Source organism: Leuresthes tenuis, unplaced genomic scaffold, assembly GCF_036924035.1.
Source record: "Leuresthes tenuis unplaced genomic scaffold, fLeuTen1.0.hap1 SCAF_6, whole genome shotgun sequence".
In the NCBI taxonomy this organism is placed as follows: domain Eukaryota; kingdom Metazoa; phylum Chordata; class Actinopteri; order Atheriniformes; family Atherinopsidae; genus Leuresthes; species Leuresthes tenuis.
Genome location: NW_027325360.1, coordinates 193,858 through 216,391, shown reverse-complemented (window position 1 = coordinate 216,391; position 22,534 = coordinate 193,858). Strand labels below are relative to the sequence as shown.

Below are 22,534 nucleotides of genomic sequence, written 5' to 3'. Positions count from 1 at the left end.
AAAAAATCATTAAATGTGGAAAAATAGTTCAAACTTTCCAACAGGATGTGTTAATCTTCAGTTGTTCATATAATGTGTGTTTGGTGTCAGACAGATGATAGACACTTCAGTCAGAAATCTTTATTGTGAAAATACTCAACTGCCATCACCAGTTGATTATCTGTACAATACAGTGTTGATTAGAACACATTCTGCCTGCAGGCAGCAGGTCAGAACAAGTGATCACAAATCAGTTGAGTTTCTGCCAGAGAACTGTCCCCAGGGTCAACAGGTTGGGGGTCAGAGGTCTGGGTTCAGTTCCAGTTTCAGGACTCAGATTTTCTGGGTCGGATCTTCATTTCGGTGAATCGCAGCGAGTACTGCCAGCCAGTCCAGCTGGACCATTCCACGCCGTCAGCATAGGAGGCATGGCCTCCTCTCAGGTACTGCCCGTTCAGGTTGGAGGTGTGGCAGTTACGGTACCACCACGCCCCCTGGTAATATGCCGCACAGTTGTTCTCTGACTGGTCCTGGTCTCGATCTTTGGTTGTGAACCGCATCCCAGAGTGCTTGAGCAGGGAGTCACCTGGAGGAGAAAAGGAACGCCTGGTTGGTTCTGAGTAGTGTTCTGCAGGGCTGTGTGTGGTGCTGTGCAGTACCTGCAGTTCCAGAGTACCCGTCCACAATAAGTGGGTATCCATCCTCCTCTGGGTTCACCGAGTCCAGACCAACAGAGAAATCTGAATAATGAGCAAAAGCTGTGGCGTTGTCGAAGTCGGCCATGTCGATGCGCAGCTCGAAGCCACCTGACCTGGTGAGGGAGTAGATCCTCTGCAGACCTGAGACAGACCGACCGGTTTTTAATCTGGGAATACTTTTATACTTTTCATTTAGCCTGTAACTATTCATTCTGAGTGTAAATCATCATCATATCATTACATATCATACTGTTTTTATCTTTTACATTGTTGTACTTTGTGTTATTCATGTACAGCACTTTGTTTCACCCACGGCTCTTTAAATAAAGTTGAGTTGCTGCTGTGACAAAACAATTTCCCTTCAAAGGGGTGAGGACATCCAACAAAGTGGGGATGCTTAAAGTGTCCAGATTTGACAAAGTCAGGACATTTGACTTAATGAGGACACCATGATGACATTTATTAAAACACTTAATGAAATAAGGCCATGTACCATAATGGTGACTTCTAAAGAAGATTTTTGTTTGGTGAACCAAAAGCCAGAAACATGAAGACATTTAAGGATAAGAGGATTCTGGGGTGAATCGCGTGTGTGTCAGACCCAGCCAGTGCTCCCCTGTGGTTGTCCCGAAGCCGTCCCTGTAGGCCTCCCAGCCCCTGAAGAAGTTCACCGAGCCGTCGTCCCTCCTCTGGATCACCTGCAGCACACACACATGCATGCTGTCAGCTCCTCAAACTGACCCAGCCAGGGAAACTGCTGTCATTGGAGGGACTTCTTGGCCCACACTGGACACAAATCTCCACCCCAGACACATTTCTGTTGATGTAAACTGTCTCCAGCCCTCATCAGCGCGCATTATCGACCCGATGCATACTTTTAATTATCATGATCCATATTGAATAAATCGTGTGGAGCTCACTTATGGAAAATAGATAAATACAATTGTAAAGTTAAAAGAATATGAGGAAGTTAAAGCAGGACTCCCTGTTTGCTTGTTAAGCTAATTAATGTTAAGTAGTGAAGCAGCTGTCTGATGAGCTCAGGTTGACAAACTTCATTAAGTATTAACGGGTCACAGTTCCTCCGATGTTCACTTTATCGGTCCAGCAGCTTTCAGGATGAATCACAAAGTGCTTCACAAGAAAAAATGGAACATAAGAAACAAATTTAAAATCTTATCCTCTCCCAGTCCACAGATCTCTGGCCCTGATCACATGACCTCTGGCCCCGATCACATGACCTCTGGCCCCGATCACATGACCTCTGGCCCTGATCACATGACCTCTGGCCCTGATCACATGACCTCTGGCCTGATCACATGACCTCTGGCCCCGATCACATGACCTCTGGCCCCGATCACATGACCTCTGGCCCTGATCACATGACCTCTGGCCTGATCACATGACCTCTGGCCCCGATCACATGACCTCTGGCCCTGATCACATGACCTCAGGCCCTGATCACATGACCTCTGGCCCTGATCACATGACCTCAGGCCTGATCACATGACCTCTGGCCCCGATCACATGACCTCAGGCCCCGATCACATGACCTCTGGCCCTGATCACATGACCTCTGGCCCTGATCACATGACCTCTGGCCCTGATCACATGACCTCTGGCCTGATCACATGACCTCAGGCCTGATCACATGACCTCAGGCCCTGATCACATGACCTCTGGCCCTGATCACATGACCTCAGGCCTGATCACATGACCTCAGGCCCCGATCACATGACCTCAGGCCCCGATCACATGACCTCTGGCCCTGATCACATGACCTCTGGCCCTGATCACATGACCTCTGGCCTGATCACATGACCTCAGGCCCCGATCACATGACCTCTGGCCCTGATCACATGACCTCTGGCCCCGATCACATGACCTCAGGCCCCGATCACATGACCTCTGGCCTGATCACATGACCTCAGGCCCCGATCACATGACCTCTGGCCCTGATCACATGACCTCTGGCCCCGATCACATGACCTCAGGCCCCGATCACATGACCTCTGGCCCTGATCACATGACCTCAGGCCCGATCACATGACCTCAGGCCCCGATCACATGACCTCTGGCCTGATCACATGACCTCAGGCCTGATCACATGACCTCAGGCCCTGATCACATGACCTCTGGCCCCGATCACATGACCTCAGGCCTGATCACATGACCTCAGGCCTGATCACATGACCTCTGGCCCTGATCACATGACCTCAGGCCCTGATCACATGACCTCGGGCCCCGATCACATGACCTCTGGCCTGATCACATGACCTCTGGCCCCGATCACATGACCTCAGGCCCTGATCACATGACCTCGGGCCTGATCACATGACCTCTGGCCCTGATCACATGACCTCTGGCCCTGATCACATGACCTCTGGCCTGATCACATGACCTCTGGCCTGATCACATGACCTCAGGCCCTGATCACATGACCTCGGGCCCCGATCACATGACCTCTGGCCCCGATCACATGACCTCTGGCCTGATCACATGACCTCTGGCCTGATCACATGACCTCTGGCCTGATCACATGACCTCTGGCCCTGATCACATGACCTCGGGCCCCGATCACATGACCTCTGGCCCTGATCACATGACCTCGGGCCCCGATCACATGACCTCTGGCCTGATCACATGACCTCGGGCCCCGATCACATGACCTCTGGCCCTGATCACATGACCCCGGGCCCTGATTTCTCTTCATTAAGGTTTTTTAAGTCTTATCAATACACTGTAATTATAAACAGATGCCGCAGTCTGTGAGGGTTCTTTGTTTCCACCAAAGTTTGTGTGTGTGCGTACCGTCCAGCCTCCTCCGTCGGTCGTCATGTCGCAGTAAACCATGAAGCCATCGGGATTGTGAGGTGGATACACAGAATAAACTCCATCCTCAGAGACACCAGACTCCTTTATATCGCTACAGTCTTTGGGCTTGAGTGCTGAAGGACACAGAGATGTACACCTGGTTGTCATGGTATCAATCAGAAGCTGATGACATCATCAGTCTCAGTCATACCAATACTCTGTCCACCAAACACGTATTAACACAGTTCAGCTTATTTCAGTCTGCTGGTGGAGACTCAGGTTCACCTGTCTTTGTTTCTTTGTGTGTTTTGTTGCCAGTTTGGATGTGGTACCTGTATGTAACCTGTGTGTTTTGTTGCCAGTTTGGATGTGGTACCTGTATGTAACCTGTGTGTTTTGTTGCCAGTTTGGATGTGGTACCTGTATGTAACCTGTGTGTTTTGTTGCCAGTTTGGATGTGGTACCTGTATGTAACCTGTGTGTTTTGTTGCCAGTTTGGATGTGGTACCTGTATGTAACCTGTGTGTTTTGTTGCCAGTTTGGATGTGGTACCTGTATGTAACCTGTGTGTTTTGTTGCCAGTTTGGATGTGGTACCTGTATGTAACCTGTGTGTTTTGTTGCCAGTTTGGATGTGGTACCTGTATGTAACCTGTGTGTAAACTATGTTTTTGCTAATAAGATATAATCAACGGTGCTGATGGAAACTTGTTATTAACTGTGTTCTATTTGTGAGGGAATCAAGAATCCAGGTGGCTGTATCCACCTGGATTGTAATAGAAGCTCAGGAGAAATCAAAGAACATGATCCTCACAGTGTTGCCAGCTTTGTTTAGAAGCAGGTAAATAATGGCACCTTCAGCACCATCCCCAGGATGATAAGCTCCCATGATGCACCTCTCCTCCCTCCATGTTCTGCTGCTACAGGCCCAGCCTGCTGGGGGAGCTCCCATGATGCACCTCTCCTCCCTCCATGTTCTGCTGCTTTAGGCCCAGCCTGCTGGGGGAGCTCCCATGATGCACCTCTCCTCCCTCCATGTTCTGCTGCTACAGGCCCAGCCTGCTGGGGGAGCTCCCATGATGCACCTCTCCTCCCTCCATGTTCTGCTGCTGTAGGCCCAGCCTGCTGGGGGAGCTCCCATGATGCACCTCTCCTCCCTCCATGTTCTGCTGCTTTAGGCCCAGCCTGCTGGGGGAGCTCCCATGATGCACCTCTCCTCCCTCCATGTTCTGCTGCTACAGGCCCAGCCTGCTGGGGGAGCTCCCATGATGCACCTCTCCTCCCTCCATAGTTCTGCTGCTATAGGCCCAGCCTGCTGGGGGAGCTCCCATGATGCACCTCTCCTCCCTCCATGTACAGATGACATCATTGCTGTCATTAACTTGTGTTTCTCTCTCTCAGCAGGTGTCTCTGGCCTGGTGTTACGCTGCTTGTTGTCCCCTCTTTCCTGTCCTCTCAGCCCCAGCTGGTCCAGGCAGATGGACCCTTCCTGGTTCTGGTTCTGATGGAGGTTTCTTCCTGGTTCTGGTTCTGATGGAGGTTTCTTCCTGGTTCTGGTTCTGATGGAGGTTTCCTCCTGGTTTTTTTTTCCTCCAGTCTTTTGGTTACCTTAGCTAAACAATTTTTTTAAATTGGTTCGGTATGTATGAATTGAATTGATTTTTAATTTAATTAATTGGATTTGATTGGATTATGTTTACAATAAATTTGACTCTAATTGGCTTGAATTGGACTGTATGCCTTGAGATGACATTTGTTGTGATTTGGGGCTGTATAATGAACTATTTTCCAGGGCCTATATGATGAATATTTCTGCTGATTCACTGGTTGCTATGGTGACTCACATTTTTTCAGGGAGCAGACAGCAGCACCATGTTGAGAAGACTAAAAAACAAACAATCGCTGTGTAAAAACTATAAGTTGGAGAATCTTGTTCTGAACACACAGATTTCCTTAATCTGATGTGTATTTCATAGTTTTTATGGCAGGTTAAAGACCTCCAAATGTGAAGAGAAATGTGAGTGATCTGGAGTTTGGGGGGGTGCACTCTGTGTTCTGGGAAACTTAGATTTACAGATGTGTGTTACCTGTCCGTGAGCTGCCTGGAATCAGTTCGCTCTTCAGCCTCCTCAGACTTTCTGCCTCCCTCTGCAGGCTGAGCAGAGCGTCGCTGAAACCTTCGGCCAGCTTCAGCGCCCCTGTGTGACTGTCGGTTAACATCTGTACAGGTGCACAGGGAAACAGTCAGTTAACATCTGTACAGGTGCACAGGAAAAACAGTCAGTTAACATCTGTACAGGTGCACAGGGAAACAATCAGTTAACATCTGTACAGGTGCACAGGGAAACAATCAGTTAACATCTGTACAGGTGCACAGGGAAACAGTCAGTTAACATCTGTACAGGTGCACAGGGAAACAGTCAGTTAACATCTGTACAGGTGCACAGGGGAAACAGTCAGTTAACATCTGTACAGGTGCACAGGGAAACAGTCAGTTAACATCTGTACAGGTGCACAGGGAAACAGTCGGTTAACATCTGTACAGGTGCACAGGGGAAACAGTCAGTTAACATCTGTACAGGTGCACAGGGAAACAGTCAGTAAACATCTGTACAGGTGCACAGGGAAACAGTCAGTTAACATCTGTACAGGTGCACAGGGAAACAGTCAGTAAACATCTGTACAGGTGCACAGGGGAAACAGTCAGTTAACATCTGTACAGGTGCACAGGGAAACAGTCAGTTAACATCTGTACAGGTGCACAGGGAAACAGTCAGTTAACATCTGTACAGGTGCACAGGGAAACAGTCAGTAAACATCTGTACAGGTGCACAGGGGAAACAGTCAGTTAACATCTGTACAGGTGCACAGGGAAACAGTCGGTTAACATCTGTACAGGTGCACAGGGAAACAGTCAGTTAACATCTGTACAGGTGCACAGGGAAACAGTCAGTAAACATCTGTACAGGTGCACAGGGGAAACAGTCAGTTAACATCTGTACAGGTGCACAGGGAAACAGTCAGTTAACATCTGTACAGGTGCACAGGGAAAACAGTCAGTAAACATCTGTACAGGTGCACAGGGGAAACAGTCAGTTAACATCTGTACAGGTGCACAGGGAAACAGTCAGTTAACATCTGTACAGGTGCACAGGGGAAACAGTCAGTTAACATCTGTACAGGTGCACAGGGAAACAGTCAGTTAACATCTGTACAGGTGCACAGGGAAACAGTCAGTAAACATCTGTACAGGTGCACAGGGAAACAGTCAGTAAACATCTGTACAGGTGCACAGGGAAAACAGTCAGTAAACATCTGTACAGGTGCACAGGGGAAACAGTCAGTTAACATCTGTACAGGTGCACAGGGAAACAGTCAGTAAACATCTGTACAGGTGCACAGGGAAAACAGTCAGTAAACATCTGTACAGGTGCACAGGGGAAACAGTCAGTTAACATCTGTACAGGTGCACAGGGAAACAGTCAGTTAACATCTGTACAGGTGCACAGGGGAAACAGTCAGTTAACATCTGTACAGGTGCACAGGGGAAACAGTCAGTTAACATCTGTACAGGTGCACAGGGAAACAGTCAGTTAACATCTGTACAGGTGCACAGGGAAACAGTCAGTTAACATCTGTACAGGTGCACAGGGAAACAGTCAGTTAACATCTGTACAGGTGCACAGGGAAACAGTCAGTTAACATCTGTACAGGTGCACAGGGAAACAGTCAGTTAACATCTGTACAGGTGCACAGGGAAACAGTCAGTTAACATCTGTACAGGTGCACGGGGAAACAGTCAGTTAACATCTGTACAGGTGCACAGGGAAACAGTCAGTTAACATCTGTACAGGTGCACAGGGAAACAGTCAGTTAACATCTGTACAGGTGCACAGGGAAACAGTCAGTTAACATCTGTACAGGTGCACAGGGAAACAGTCAGTTAACATCTGTACAGGTGCACAGGGAAACAGTCAGTTAACATCTGTACAGGTGCACAGGGGAAACAGTCAGTTAACATCTGTACAGGTGCACAGGGAAACAGTCAGTTAACATCTGTACAGGTGCACAGGGAAACAGTCAGTTAACATCTGTACAGGTGCACAGGGAAACAGTCAGTTAACATCTGTACAGGTGCACAGGGAAACAATCAGTTAACATCTGTACAGGTGCACAGGGAAACAATCAGTTAACATCTGTACAGGTGCACAGGGGAAACAGTCAGTTAACATCTGTACAGGTGCACAGGGAAACAGTCAGTTAACATCTGTACAGGTGCACAGGGAAACAATCAGTTAACATCTGTACAGGTGCACAGGGAAACAATCAGTTAACATCTGTACAGGTGCACAGGGAAACAGTCAGTTAACATCTGTACAGGTGCACGGGGAAACAGTCAGTTAACATCTGTACAGGTGCACAGGGAAACAGTCAGTTAACATCTGTACAGGTGCACAGGGAAACAGTCAGTTAACATCTGTACAGGTGCACGGGGAAACAGTCAGTTAACATCTGTACAGGTGCACGGGGAAACAGTCAGTTAACATCTGTACAGGTGCACGGGGAAACAGTCAGTTAACATCTGTACAGGTGCACAGGGAAACAGTCAGTTAACATCTGTACAGGTGCACAGGGAAACAGTCAGTTAACATCTGTACAGGTGCACGGGGAAAACAATAATTCGATAAGGTGTTATATTGCTCCTTACGGCGCAGGTCTGTGTTTTATTCCTACCTGGACGACCCGGTTCTGCTCGCTCTGCAGTTTGTCCATTCGTTGGTCCAGAACACCTTGACCTCTTTTCAGCGAATCAGCTTCCAGCCTCAGGTTGTGGGATTGGCCCGTCAACGCCTTCAGCTCATCCCCCAGCGTCTGGACCAACCCCCTCTCCTGCCAGTTGTCTGCATTGTGATTGGTCAGAACCCGCAGCAGGGAGTTCTGCAGCGCCTCCCAGCGCAGGAAGTGCTCGCTGAAGTCCGGACAGTTCGGGTCCAGGAAGATGCTGACTGGCTCTCCGTCCATGACACGGGAAATCGTCACCAGGGCACCAGACTCTTTGGGATTGGTTGAAATGGCAGCCGGGGAGACTCCGCTCCTGTCACCATGAAAACCAGATTAATGCAATCTCAGACATGAACAGATATGAACAGATGAACTGACAGATATGAACAGATGAACTAACAGATATGAACAGATGAACTGACAGATATGAACAGATGAAACTGACAGATATGAACAGATGAACTGACAGATATGAACAGATGAACTGACAGATATGAACAGATGAACTAACAGATATGAACAGATGAAACTGACAGATATGAACAGATGAACTGACAGATATGAACAGATGAAACTAACAGATATGAACAGATGAAACTAACAGATATGAACAGATGAACTGACAGATATGAACAGATGAAACTAACAGATATGAACAGATGAAACTAACAGATATGAACAGATGAAACTAACAGATATGAACAGATGAAACTGACAGATATGAACAGAGGAACTGACAGATATGAACAGATGAAACTAACAGATATGAACAGATGAAACTAACAGATATGAACAGATGAAACTGACAGATATGAACAGATGAACTAACAGATATGAACAGATGAAACTAACAGATATGAACAGATGAAACTAACAGATATGAACAGATGAACTAACAGATATGAACAGATGAACTGACAGATATGAACAGATGAAACTAACAGATATGAACAGATGAAACTAACAGATATGAACAGATGAAACTAACAGATATGAACAAATGAACTGACAGATATGAACAGATGAAACTAACAGATATGAACAGATGAAACTAACAGATATGAACAGATGAAACTAACAGATATGAACAGATGAACTGACAGATATGAACAGATGAAACTAACAGATATGAACAGATGAACTAACAGATATGAACAGATGAAACTAACAGATATGAACAGATGAACTGACAGATATGAACAGATGAAACTAACAGATATGAACAGATGAACTAACAGATATGAACAGATGAACTGACAGATATGAACAGATGAACTGACAGATATGAACAGATGAAACTAACAGATATGAACAGATGAACTGACAGATATGAACAGATGAAACTAACAGATATGAACAGATGAACTGACAGATATGAACAGATGAACTAACAGATATGAACAGATGAACTAACAGATATGAACAGATGAACTGACAGATATGAACAGATGAACTGACAGATATGAACAGATGAAACTAACAGATATGAACAGATGAACTAACAGATATGAACAGATGAACTAACAGATATGAAACAGGTGAAACTAACAGATATTTGGATCTTTTGTGGTTTTTCTGTTTTATTTCCTGTGTTCTTTTGTGGTTTTTCTGTTTTATTTCCTGTTTTCTTTTGTGGTTTTTCTGTTTTATTTCCTGTTTTCTTTTGTGGTTTTTCTGTTTTATTTCGTTTCTGTTGTGGATAAAACCGGCTGCTGATCATGTGAAGTCGAAGGTGCCCAATGCGAAACAACTCCCTGTGGGTGCGTTAAAAGCTAACATTTGAGGACAAACATGGAGATTTTGGGTGGACTGTGCTGAGGTGAGTTACCTGCTAATGAAGGGCAGAGGATAATGATTCAGGTACAGGTGACAGGTGACAGCTGCTGTGACGACGGCAGCTGCGACGACTAACACGATGAGTGACCATAACAGGAAGTGGCAGCACCTCTGAACACAAAGACACACAGTGCAGGCATTAATGTTTTAAAGCCTGACCAACACCTGTCCAGGTGATGTTCTGTCTGTGAAAGGAATTAAAGTTAAGTTAGAATGAAAGAATCTGACCAAATGTTCTGCTTCTGAAACACTGACAGATTCTGTAAATGTTGGGAAACCTCATCAGTGGTGGTGTAATCTGGTCCAGAGCAGCGCTTACATCAGATTTCATCAGATCTGTCCCATTCGTTATTTTCTGTCTGAGGGCTGACTGCAGTCCTGAGTTCAGTGTTCAGCAGATCAGTTATTTTCTGTCTGAGGGCTGACTGCAGGCCTGAGTTCAGTCTCAGCAGATCAGTTATTTTCTGTCTAAAGGCTGACTGCAGTCCTGAGTTCAGTGTCAGCAGATCAGTTATTTTCTGTCTAAAGGCTGACTGCAGGCCTGAGTTCAGTGTTCAGCAGATCAGTTATTTTCTGTCTGAGGGCTGACTGCAGTCCTGAGTTCAGTGTCAGCAGATCAGTTATTTTCTGTCTGAGGGCTGACTGCAGTCCTGAGTTCAGTGTCAGCAGATCAGTTATTTTCTGTCTGAGGGCTGACTGCAGTCCTGAGTTCAGTGTCAGCAGATCAGTTATTTTCTGTCTGAGGGCTGACTGCAGTCCTGAGTTCAGTCTCAGCAGATCAGTTATTTTCTGTCTGAGGGCTGACTGCAGTCCTGAGTTCAGTGTCAGCAGATCAGTTATTTTCTGTCTGAGGGCTGACTGCAGTCCTGAGTTCAGTGTCAGCAGATCAGTTATTTTCTGTCTGAGGGCTGACTGCAGGCCTGAGTTCAGTGTTCAGCAGATCAGTTATTTTCTGTCTGAGGGCTGACTGCAGTCCTGAGTTCAGTGTTCAGCAGATCAGTTATTTTCTGTCTGAGGGCTGACTGCAGGCCTGAGTTCAGTGTCAGCAGATCAGTTATTTTCTGTCTGAGGGCTGACTGCAGTCCTGAGTTCAGTGTCAGCAGATCAGTTATTTTCTGTCTGAGGGCTGACTGCAGTCCTGAGTTCAGTGTCAGCAGATCAGTTATTTTCTGTCTGAGGGCTGACTGCAGTCCTGAGTTCAGTGTCAGCGGATCAGTTATTTTCTGTCTGAGGGCTGACTGCAGTCCTGAGTTCAGTGTCAGCAGATCAGTTATTTTCTGTCTAAAGGCTGACTGCAGGCCTGAGTTCAGTGTCAGCAGATCAGTTATTTTCTGTCTGAGGGCTGACTGCAGGCCTGAGTTCAGTGTCAGCAGATCAGTTATTTTCTGTCTGAGGGCTGTCTGCAGGCCTGAGTTCAGTGTCAGCAGATCAGTTATTTTCTGTCTAAAGGCTGACTGCAGGCCTGAGTTCAGTGTCAGCAGATCAGTTATTTTCTGTCTGAGGGCTGACTGCAGTCCTGAGTTCAGTGTCAGCAGATCAGTTATTTTCTGTCTGAGGGCTGACTGCAGGCCTGAGTTCAGTGTTCAGCAGATCAGTTATTTTCTGTCTGAGGGCTGACTGCAGTCCTGAGTTCAGTGTCAGCAGATCAGTTATTTTCTGTCTAAAGGCTGACTGCAGTCCTGAGTTCAGTGTCAGCAGATCAGTTATTTTCTGTCTGAGGGCTGACTGCAGTCCTGAGTTCAGTGTCAGCAGATCAGTTATTTTCTGTCTGAGGGCTGACTGCAGTCCTGAGTTCAGTCTCAGCGGATCAGTTATTTTCTGTCTGAGGGCTGACTGCAGTCCTGAGTTCAGTGTCAGCAGATCAGTTATTTTCTGTCTGAGGGCTGACTGCAGGCCTGAGTTCAGTGTCAGCAGATCAGTTATTTTCTGTCTGAGGGCTGACTCCAGGCCTGAGTTCAGTGTCAGCAGATCAGTTATTTTCTGTCTAAAGGCTGACTGCAGGCCTGAGTTCAGTGTCAGCAGATCAGTTATTTTCTGTCTGAGGGCTGACTCCAGTCCTGAGTTCAGTGTCAGCGGATCAGTTATTTTCTGTCTGAGGGCTGACTGCAGTCCTGAGTTCAGTGTCAGCAGATCAGTTATTTTCTGTCTGAGGGCTGACTGCAGGCCTGAGTTCAGTGTCAGCAGATCAGTTATTTTCTGTCTGAGGGCTGACTGCAGTCCTGAGTTCAGTGTTCAGCAGATCAGTTATTTTCTGTCTGAGGGCTGACTGCAGGCCTGAGTTCAGTGTCAGCAGATCAGTTATTTTCTGTCTGAGGGCTGACTGCAGTCCTGAGTTCAGTGTTCAGCAGATCAGTTATTTTCTGTCTGAGGGCTGACTGCAGGCCTGAGTTCAGTGTCAGCAGATCAGTTATTTTCTGTCTGAGGGCTGACTCCAGTCCTGAGTTCAGTCTCAGCAGATCAGTTATTTTCTGTCTGAGGGCTGACTGCAGGCCTGAGTTCAGTGTCAGCAGATCAGTTATTTTCTGTCTGAGGGCTGACTCCAGTCCTGAGTTCAGTGTCAGCGGATCAGTGGAGCTGACAGATGCTGCAGATTAGACGCCCTTTGATCCGACAGTTTAACTCCAGATTAACACGATTTAACTCCTCAGAGCTCCCTCTGAGCGCTCAGCTGACAGAGAATCTGTCACGGTCTCAGGTGTTTGTTACCTGCCGCTTGTTTGGCTGCTTGCTGTCCAGCTCCGAACTGCTGTTGTTCATGATGGTCCACCGATCATTCAGCATCATCCTGAAACACAAACAGTCTCATGTCTCACCTCGAACCTCATAACAGCTCGCCTCTGGTTCCTCGGGAACCTTTTCAGTGGCTGCTGTGACCTCCTCAGCCTCATCTTCCCTGTGTTCATGTTTTTATTCGTTTTCCTGTGTCCTATTTTATTTTGATAGATCCTGACCTCCTATTCACACCTAGTTTCATCCAGAAATCATCTCCCTCAGCATTACTTCTCCTGTTTTCTGTTCTTTGCCTGTTCATCAATGTCTTCTGCCTTTATCTGTCAGTCGCTTTCTTCCATCCATCTGTTCAGTCTCAGTCCTTTTTGTTCGTAAACTCTTTTGCTTTGTGACTTTGGTTTAAATAAATCATTTAACTCTAAGTGTCCATGCCTCCTCCCCTGGGAAACCCGTCTTTTGGGTCCTAAACACATTAAAACCTGTAACACGACACCCTGAATGTTCCTGTTTCCTCGGTGACCTCCTGCATTGTCTCAAAAACCTCCAGAACCAACAGAAACTATTCCTGTTCAATGCCTCGTTTAGCTTGAGACTATTTTAGTTTTCATGGCTTTTATTTAACTTCCTCCATCCATCCATCTTCTGTTCCCCCATTTATCTGATTTAGGGTGGCAGGGGGTGGAGCCTGTCCCAGCAGCCACCAGGTGAGAGGCAGGTGCACCTAGATACCGACAGTCATGTTCACTCCTACGGTTAATTCAGAATATCAGAACCTAACAGCATGTTTTGGACCGTGGGAACAAACCCACACAGATAGAACCAGCCGAGATCAGAACCCTTTAACATTTTCAGTCTATACCACTCAGATAAAATAAATCCTACATTGCTTTATTCTCAGACATTAAACTGAGCCTCCTGGGAACTCAGAGTCCGAATGAATGCCCCGAAGGAATCAGCCGAACTCTAAATAATTCCAGAACTTTCTGTGTTTCTGGGAGCAGAAACTTTAAGGCTTTAGTTGTTGAATATAAACCTGATTTAATGGCTGTTCAGTAGATGTTTGCCATCACCTGTAAAGGTGGCGGAACAGGTGAGTCATACGAGTCACAAACCAACAACAAATATGGTTGGAGTGAGAAAAGGTCGGAATCACCTTCAGAACCATCTCATGACCTTCAAAGACCTCCCTGAATAACTTCACTCCCTCCACAAACCCGTCTGCACCCCCCAGAGCTGTAGATGCTCATTACTTCCTGAAATATCTCCAAACCCTCCAAAAGAACATCTCAAACCTGAGCAAAGACCACCTTCCTGCTGGTGTTCTGGACCTGTGGGGGCTGGGGGTTCATATACAGCAGGTAGGGCGGCCCGTTGTTCTGCGATGGAAGAGGTTCAAGCCAACTTAAAATAAACTGTGGCTTCCTCAGTAAGTGCCAGCGTAGGCGGCTCTTCCTGACCTCAGGGCAGATTTTAAATGATGAGGTTATTAGGGCCCAAAACGACGGACCGGTCCTCCTGAGTCCAAATAAAGGACGACTCGTTGAGGATCTCAGGGAGCCACTGGTGTCAGGAGCCGCCTCAAACACTTGATGAGAAACTCCCAACGAATCAACGGTTCTTTTAACAGCTTCTTCTGAGTTCCCAGCTGATCGGATGGGTCAGAAGGACGAGGACAGAATGAGCTTTTCCAGTTCTGCTTCCCCCTCAGACTCAGATCAGAGCTGACCTGAACTTGTTCTCATCACAGAAACAGAAACTCACATGAAACTGATTTTTATCGTTTGCCTGTCAATAAACACGATTAAACGATCTGTGCATCACTCATCGATCAACGATCAGAACTCACCCGACTCTCTGCAGGTCCGATGAACACGAAGAAAAATAAACTTGTTGAAGGATGGCTGGCGTGTTCACGTCGTCATGGAAACAGATCCAAAGACCATCTGCTGCAGAGCGAGAGACCCGGTCTGAGAGGGAGAGAGAGAGACTCTGCACATGCAGAGCAGCAGGCGAGACACACTGAGCACACATGCACACGCACGCACGTGCACGTGCACAGATTGTGTTTCCTTCAGGCTCTGACAGTTCAGTGGGAACACGGTGTGGGGGGGGCAGAAGTAACGAATGGAACAAGTTATGTAGTAAAAAAAGGTGCAAAATGTTATATAGCAGAAAATTTAGGGAACGTTTTATAGTAAACAAAACATGGTACAGAATAGTAAAAAAATGGTAAACAAGGTTATATAGTAAAATTACATTATGGTGCGAGTTATATAGTAAAATTATGGTACATTTTATATAAAAAATTGTACGTAACGTTACATAGTAAAAAATGGTACAAGTTATACAGTAAAAAGTGGTGCATTACATTGTGTTTTGCTGAATGGGATATGTAGCATTATATAGCAGTGAATATGTAGCATTATATAGCAGTGAATATGTAGCCTTATATAGCAGTGAATATGTAGCATCATATAGCAGTGAATATGTAGCCTTATATAGCAGTGAATATGTAGCATTATATAGCAGTGAATATGTAGCATTATATAGCAGTGAATATGTAGCATTATATAGCAGTGAATATGTAGCATTATATAGCAGTGAATATGTAGCATTATATAGCAGTGAATATGTAGCATCATATAGCAGTGAATATGTAGCATTATATAGCAGTGAATATGTAGCATTATATAGCAGTGAATATGTAGCATTATATAGCAGTGAATATGTAGCATCATATAGCAGTGAATATGTAGCATTATATAGCAGTGAATATGTAGCATTATATAGCAGTGAATATGCAGCATTATATAGCAGTGAATATGTAGCATTATATAGCAGTGAATATGTAACATTATATAGCAGTGAATATGTAGCATTATATAGCAGTGAATATGTAGCATTATATAGCAGTGAATATGTAGCATTATATAGCAGTGAATACGTAGCATTATATAGCAGTGAATACGTAGCATTATATAGCAGTGAATACGTAGCATTATATAGCAGTGAATATGTAGCATTATATAGCAGTGAATATGTAGCATTATATAGCAGTGAATACGTAGCATTATATAGCAGTGAATATGTAGCATTATATAGCAGTGAATATGTAGCATTATATAGCAGTGAATATGTAGCATTATATAGCAGTGAATATGTAGCATTATATAGCAGTGAATACGTAGCATTATATAGCAGTGAATACGTAGCATTATATAGCAGTGAATACGTAGCATTATATAGCAGTGAATATGTAGCATTATATAGCAGTGAATATGTAGCATTATATAGCAGTGAATATGTAGCATTATATAGCAGTGAATATGTAGCATTATATAGCAGTGAATATGTAGCATTATATAGCAGTGAATATGTAGCATCATATAGCAGTGAATATGTAGCATTATATAGCAGTGAATATGTAGCATTATATAGCAGTGAATATGTAGCATCATATAGCAGTGAATATGCAGCATTATATAGCAGTGAATATGTAGCATTATATAGCAGTGAATATGTAGCATTATATAGCAGTGAATATGTAGCATTATATAGCAGTGAATATGTAGCATTATATAGCAGTGAATATGTAGCATTATATAGCAGTGAATATGTAGCATCATATAGCAGTGAATATGTAGCATTATATAGCAGTGAATATGTAGCATTATATAGCAGTGAATATGTAGCATTATATAGCAGTGAATATGTAGCATTATATAGCAGTGAATATGTAGCATTATATTGCAGTGAATACGTAGCATTATATAGCAGTGAATATGTAGCATCATATAGCAGTGAATATGTAGCATTATATAGCAGTGAATATGTAGCATTATATAGCAGTGAATACGTAGCATTATATAGCAGTGAATATGTAGCATTATATAGCAGTGAATATGTAGCATTATATAGCAGTGAATATGTAGCATTATATAGCAGTGAATACGTAGCATTATATAGCAGTGAATATGTAGCATTATATAGCAGTGAATATGTAGCATTATATAGCAGTGAATATGTAGCATTATATTGCAGTGAATACGTAGCATTATATAGCAGTGAATATGTAGCATCATATAGCAGTGAATATGTAGCATTATATAGCAGTGAATATGTAGCATTATATAGCAGTGAATATGTAGCATTATATAGCAGTGAATATGTAGCATTATATAGCAGTGAATGGTACGTAATGTTGTACAGGAGGAACAGTATGTAATGCAGGCTGCTGAACAACTGAAGGTCAGCACTGACCCTAATCCACTGGGTGAGACATTCACTTAGTTTCAGTCCATCTTTAGAAACAAAAGCATGTTGTTTTGTGCATTCACGTTTATTCAAAGAGTTCTGTGTCCTCTCAGCTGAACATCAACTCCACCAACTAACGCAGTCGTCTTGTTTTAAGCTTGTTTAACGGCTGCCGTGTCGCGGACGTCAAAAATGACGTAAAAGACGGCGCGGCTTGTCAGAGTTCTGGCTGGAGTTTGGTTTGTTGCTATGGAAATGGACTCCCCCGTGTGAACTTCTGTCTGTGTGCGTGTGCGTGCCTCTAAAGCATCATCACCACAGGAAGCCAAGCAGCACCTTTCAAAATAAAAGCAGATTCAGCTGAACTGTGAGGAGTTATTGATCAGTCATAAACAATCTGAAATAACCTCAACATGCAGCTGTTCCATCTTTCCATTTACTTTCCTTTGCATTGTATCTCTTTCTTCCTTCATGATTATTTATTTATCCTATTTTAACATGAAATACACAAAATGACTCCGTATTTAACCCATCCAGGTCGGCGCCTGTTGAACACGCATGCACATGCACGTGTGCACGTGCACAGGGTCACACACTCATGGAGAAAGACACTGGAGCGGTGGGCAGCCAATCACAGCTGTCAGTTCACCTTGAACCACCCGATCATTTCCTACATATTTCATCAAACGTTCTCAGATTTAAGATGGTTTTTCATTTTATTCATTGATGTATTTAGTTTCAGACTCTCCTTTGATAATTTGGAGGGTATAAATAGATCAACACAATGTAAAAGAGTAACAAAAAAACTAAATTGAATATCAATTAAATAATTGATATGTATTCTAATTAAAATAACAAGTAAAACAAACTTAAATTAATGCAGTTCAAAATGATTTCTTTCACATTTTATTTGCACATTTTTTTCATTTAATTTAAAAATAATTTATAATCATATAAGCTTATTTATTTAGCCACTTATATATTTTTTATTAATTTCAGATGATGGCTGTTTCATTGCTCCATAACCCCAAACCCACGGTGGACATAAAATAAGCTTTTACTTTGACAGAGCAGACAGGAAGCAGCTGAGTGGGTTTAAATTTGGTTGACGAGGAAAAAACCTGCAGCTGGTTTGAATTTTTTCCTGCAGAAGCACAAACAGAGACGTTGGTCAGTCGGTTTGGACCCTGAAGGGATGGAAGACGAGTCTCTGAGCAGCAGGAAGAGGTGAGACTGAATCTGAACTTTAATCAGCTGCCATTTGATTAATTATCCTTCATCTGAAGGGAGAAAAAGCAACCAGACACATGAGAAGAGTTTCAGGGAGGAACTCCTCTCAGAAAGCATCTGTTTTTATTCATTTTGTTCGAGTTTCGTCCGCTTCGACACACCATCGGCTCTGAATGTTTCAGGTTCAGAGGTTTGTTCAGACTCTCACCCTGAACCCAAAGTACAGACAGAATAAAACAAGGAACCCACCGGCTCTGAAAATGTAAGGTAGTCACGATATAAACAGTAAAGAGAGATCAGGCCGAAGCTCATAATTCATCATAATTCATCTGCTGAGATGCTTTTGGCCCCCAGATATAATAAATTAGACTGAAATCTGACCCTTGACATTAAAGTCTTTGTTTTTTACAGTCTGCAATACGTTCTAAAGAGCTTTTAATACTCTGTTTTAGGGCATTTAGGAGTTTATTGGTTTTATTTGGATTTCCTCTAAATCCCAGTCAGTTAAAAAGTAAAATTAGTTTTTAGTGTTAAAGTAACGATTTGATTGTCAGTTTGGTTCATGAATCTGTGCAGATTTATTGATCAATAAAAAGATTAATCATCTCATCAATAATCAAACTCATCAGAATAGGTGTTGTTGTACTTTCTCTGATTTCTGAAAACATTCTGAAACTTTTAGAAAAGGAGATATCTTCGAAATCGTTGCTGCAGTGCATGCTGGGAAGTTTCAGCTCTCAGATAAATAATCTGCAGCATGTCTGATGAAAAGTTTCTGTTTTATTCCTGGAACTGAATTCCACAATCAGTCGATCACAAAAGAACAGAGAAGAACAGAACAAAGAAGAACAGAACAAAGAAGAACAGAACAGAACAAAGAAGAACAGAACAAAGAAGAAGAGAACAAAGAAGAACAGAACAGAAAAGAACAGAACAAAGAAGAACAGAACAGAACAAAGAAGAACAGAACAAAGAAGAACAGAACAAAGAAGAACAGAACAAAGAAGAACAGAACAAAGAATAACAGAACAAAGAATAACAGAACAAAGAAGAACAGAACAAAGAATAACAGAACAAAGAAGAACAGAACAAAGAAGAACAGAACAAAGAAGAACAGAACAGAACAAAGAAGAACAGAACAGAGAAGAACAGAACAGAACAAAGAAGAAGAGAACAAAGAAGAACAGAACAAAGAAGAACAGAACAAAGAAGAACAGAACAAAGAAGAACAGAACAAAGAAGAACAGAACAAAGAATAACAGAACAAAGAATAACAGAACAAAGAAGAACAGAACAAAGAATAACAGAACAAAGAAGAACAGAACAAAGAAGAACAGAACAAAGAAGAACAGAACAGAACAAAGAAGAACAGAACAAAGAATAACAGAACAAAGAATAACAGAACAGAGAAGAACAGAACAGAGAAGAACAGAACAAAGAAGAACAGAACAAAGAAGAACAGAAAAGAAAATAACAACAGAGTTTGGTTCTTGAAGCAGTTCCGAAACAGTTTTTATTCTCTAGGAACTCTGATGAGTTTGAGTCTCTTCTTCAGAGACCAGAACCAGAACCAGAGGAAGGTGTTCGTGGTGTTGACCTGGAGCCATCAGAATATTCAGAACCATCAGATCTGAAGCAGAGGACCTGGCTGATAGTGTTAATCTGTTAATCCTTCTTTAGCCTGACGAGTGTCTCGGCTGGTTTCTTCCCATCTGACCTCTGACTCCAGTGTCCAGGAGCTCAGGAGGCTCCTCATTCAGAGCGCCTCCTGGGGGGGTCGTTATGACTTTAAATGCAGTCAGGATGTAAAAGATAAAGATGGAAGTACGATCCACACCATCATGGTGCACAAGGAGGGTCGGGAGAGGGGGGGGGGGGGGGGGTCTTCCTGCTGCTGAAAACATGGCTGGACAGGGGTCACCCTCACAAAGGGATAGCAGGGCGCGACTTTTCAGAACAAGTTCCTGGAAATCCACAAAAAGAACAAAAAATGTGCAGATGTCAGAATTTAGGATTTTGGCATTTCAAAGGTCCAAAGAATGGCGCCTTCCTGTTCCAGCATGACTGCGCAGCACTGCACAAAGCAAGGTCCATGAAGACCGGATGAGCAGGTTTGGTGTGGAAGAACCCGACCTCGGCCCAAGAGTCCCGACCTCGACCCAAGAGTCCCGACCTCGGCCCAAGAGTCCCGACCTCGGCCCAAGAGTCCCGACCTCGACCCAAGAGTCCCGACCTCGGCCCAAGAGTCCCGACCTCGGCCCAAGAGTCCCGACCTCGACCCAAGAGTCCCGACCTCGACCCAAGAGTCCCGACCTCGACCCAAGAGTCCCGACCTCGGCCCAAGAGTCCCGACCTCGACCCAAGAGTCCCGACCTCGACCCAAGAGTCCCGACCTCGACCCAAGAGTCCCGACCTCGGCCCAAGAGTCCCGACCTCGGCCCAAGAGTCCCGACCTCGACCCAAGAGTCCCGACCTCGGCCCAAGAGTCCCGACCTCGGCCCAAGAGTCCCGACCTCGACCCAAGAGTCCCGACCTCGGCCCAAGAGTCCCGACCTCGGCCCAAGAGTCCCGACCTCGACCCAAGAGTCCCGACCTCGACCCAAGAGTCCCGACCTCGACCCAAGAGTCCCGACCTCGGCCCAAGAGTCCCGACCTCGACCCAAGAGTCCCGACCTCGGCCCAAGAGTCCCGACCTCGGCCCAAGAGTCCCGACCTCGACCCAAGAGTCCCGACCTCGGCCCAAGAGTCCCGACCTCGGCCCAAGAGTCCCGACCTCGACCCAAGAGTCCCGACCTCGGCCCAAGAGTCCCGACCTCGGCCCAAGAGTCCCGACCTCGGCCCAAGAGTCCCGACCTCGACCCAAGAGTCCCGACCTCGGCCCAAGAGTCCCGACCTCGACCCAAGAGTCCCGACCTCGGCCCGCAGAGTCCCGACCTCGGCCCGCAGAGTCCCGACCTCGGCCCAAGAGTCCCGACCTCGGCCCAAGAGTCCCGACCTCGGCCCGCAGAGTCCCGACCTCGGCCCGCAGAGTCCCGACCTCGGCCCGCAGAGTCTCGACCTCGGCCCAAGAGTCCCGACCTCGGCCCAAGAGTCCCGACCTCGGCCCAAGAGTCCCGACCTCGGCCCCAGAGTCCCGACCTCGACCCAAGAGTCCCTGACCGGCCCAAGAGTCCCGACCTCGGCCCGCAGAGTCCCGACCTCGACCCAAGAGTCCCGACCTCGGCCCAAGAGTCCCGACCTCGGCCCAAGAGTCCCGACCTCGGCCCCAGAGTCCCGACCTCGGCCCCAGAGTCCCGACCTCGGCCCCAGAGTCCCGACCTCGACCCAAGAGTCCCGACCTCGGCCCAAGAGTCCCGACCTCGGCCCAAGAGTCCCGACCTCGGCCCAAGAGTCCCGACCTCGGCCCAAGAGTCCCGACCTCGACCCAAGAGTCCAGACCTCGACCCAAGAGTCCAGACCTCGACCCAAGAGTCCAGACCGGCCCAAGAGTCCCGACCTCGGCCCAAGAGTCCCGACCTCGACCCAAGAGTCCCGACCTCGGCCCAAGAGTCCCGACCTCGGCCCAAGAGTCCCGACCTCGGCCCAAGAGTCCCGACCTCGGCCCGCAGAGTCCCGACCTCGGCCCGCAGAGTCCCGACCTCGGCCCGCAGAGTCCCGACCTCGGCCCGCAGAGTCCCGACCTCGGCCCGCAGAGTCCCGACCTCGACCCAAGAGTCCCTGACCGGCCCGCAGAGTCCCGACCTCGGCCCGCAGAGTCCCGACCTCGGCCCGCAGAGTCCCGACCTCGGCCCGCAGAGTCCCGACCTCGACCCAAGAGTCCCTGACCGGCCCGCAGAGTCCCGACCTCGACCCAAGAGTCCCGACCTCGACCCAAGAGTCCCTGACCGGCCCAAGAGTCCCGACCTCGACCCAAGAGTCCCGACCTCGGCCCGCAGAGTCCCGACCTCGACCCAAGAGTCCCTGACCGGCCCGCAGAGTCCCGACCTCGGCCCGCAGAGTCCCGACCTCGGCCCAAGAGTCCCGACCTCAACCCAAGAGTCCCGACCTCGGCCCAAGAGTCCCGACCTCGGCCCAAGAGTCCCTGACCGGCCCGCAGAGTCCCGACCTCGGCCCGCAGAGTCCCGACCTCGGCCCGCAGAGTCCCGACCTCGACCCGCAGAGTCCCGACCTCGGCCCGCAGAGTCCCGACCTCGACCCAAGAGTCCCGACCTC

The 22,534-nt window shown here is 46.3% G+C and overlaps 1 protein-coding gene across 1 annotated transcript; it reads right to left on the bottom strand.

The window, feature by feature from the left end:
• Window positions 1–143: 143 nt before the first annotated feature.
• LOC140309031 (fibrinogen C domain-containing protein 1-like) lies at window positions 144–14,784 on the bottom strand. The gene is made up of 9 exons (XM_072386867.1): window positions 14,685–14,784; window positions 12,815–12,893; window positions 10,101–10,219; window positions 8,225–8,585; window positions 5,578–5,710; window positions 3,489–3,625; window positions 1,279–1,375; window positions 639–818; window positions 144–565 (listed from the first exon to the last, which is right to left on the bottom strand). Exons 2-9 carry the CDS (start codon window positions 12,890–12,892, stop codon window positions 306–308), a joined length of 1,365 nt encoding a protein of 454 aa, XP_072242968.1. The 5' UTR covers window position 12,893; window positions 14,685–14,784; the 3' UTR covers window positions 144–305.
• Window positions 14,785–22,534: the final 7,750 nt, after the last annotated feature.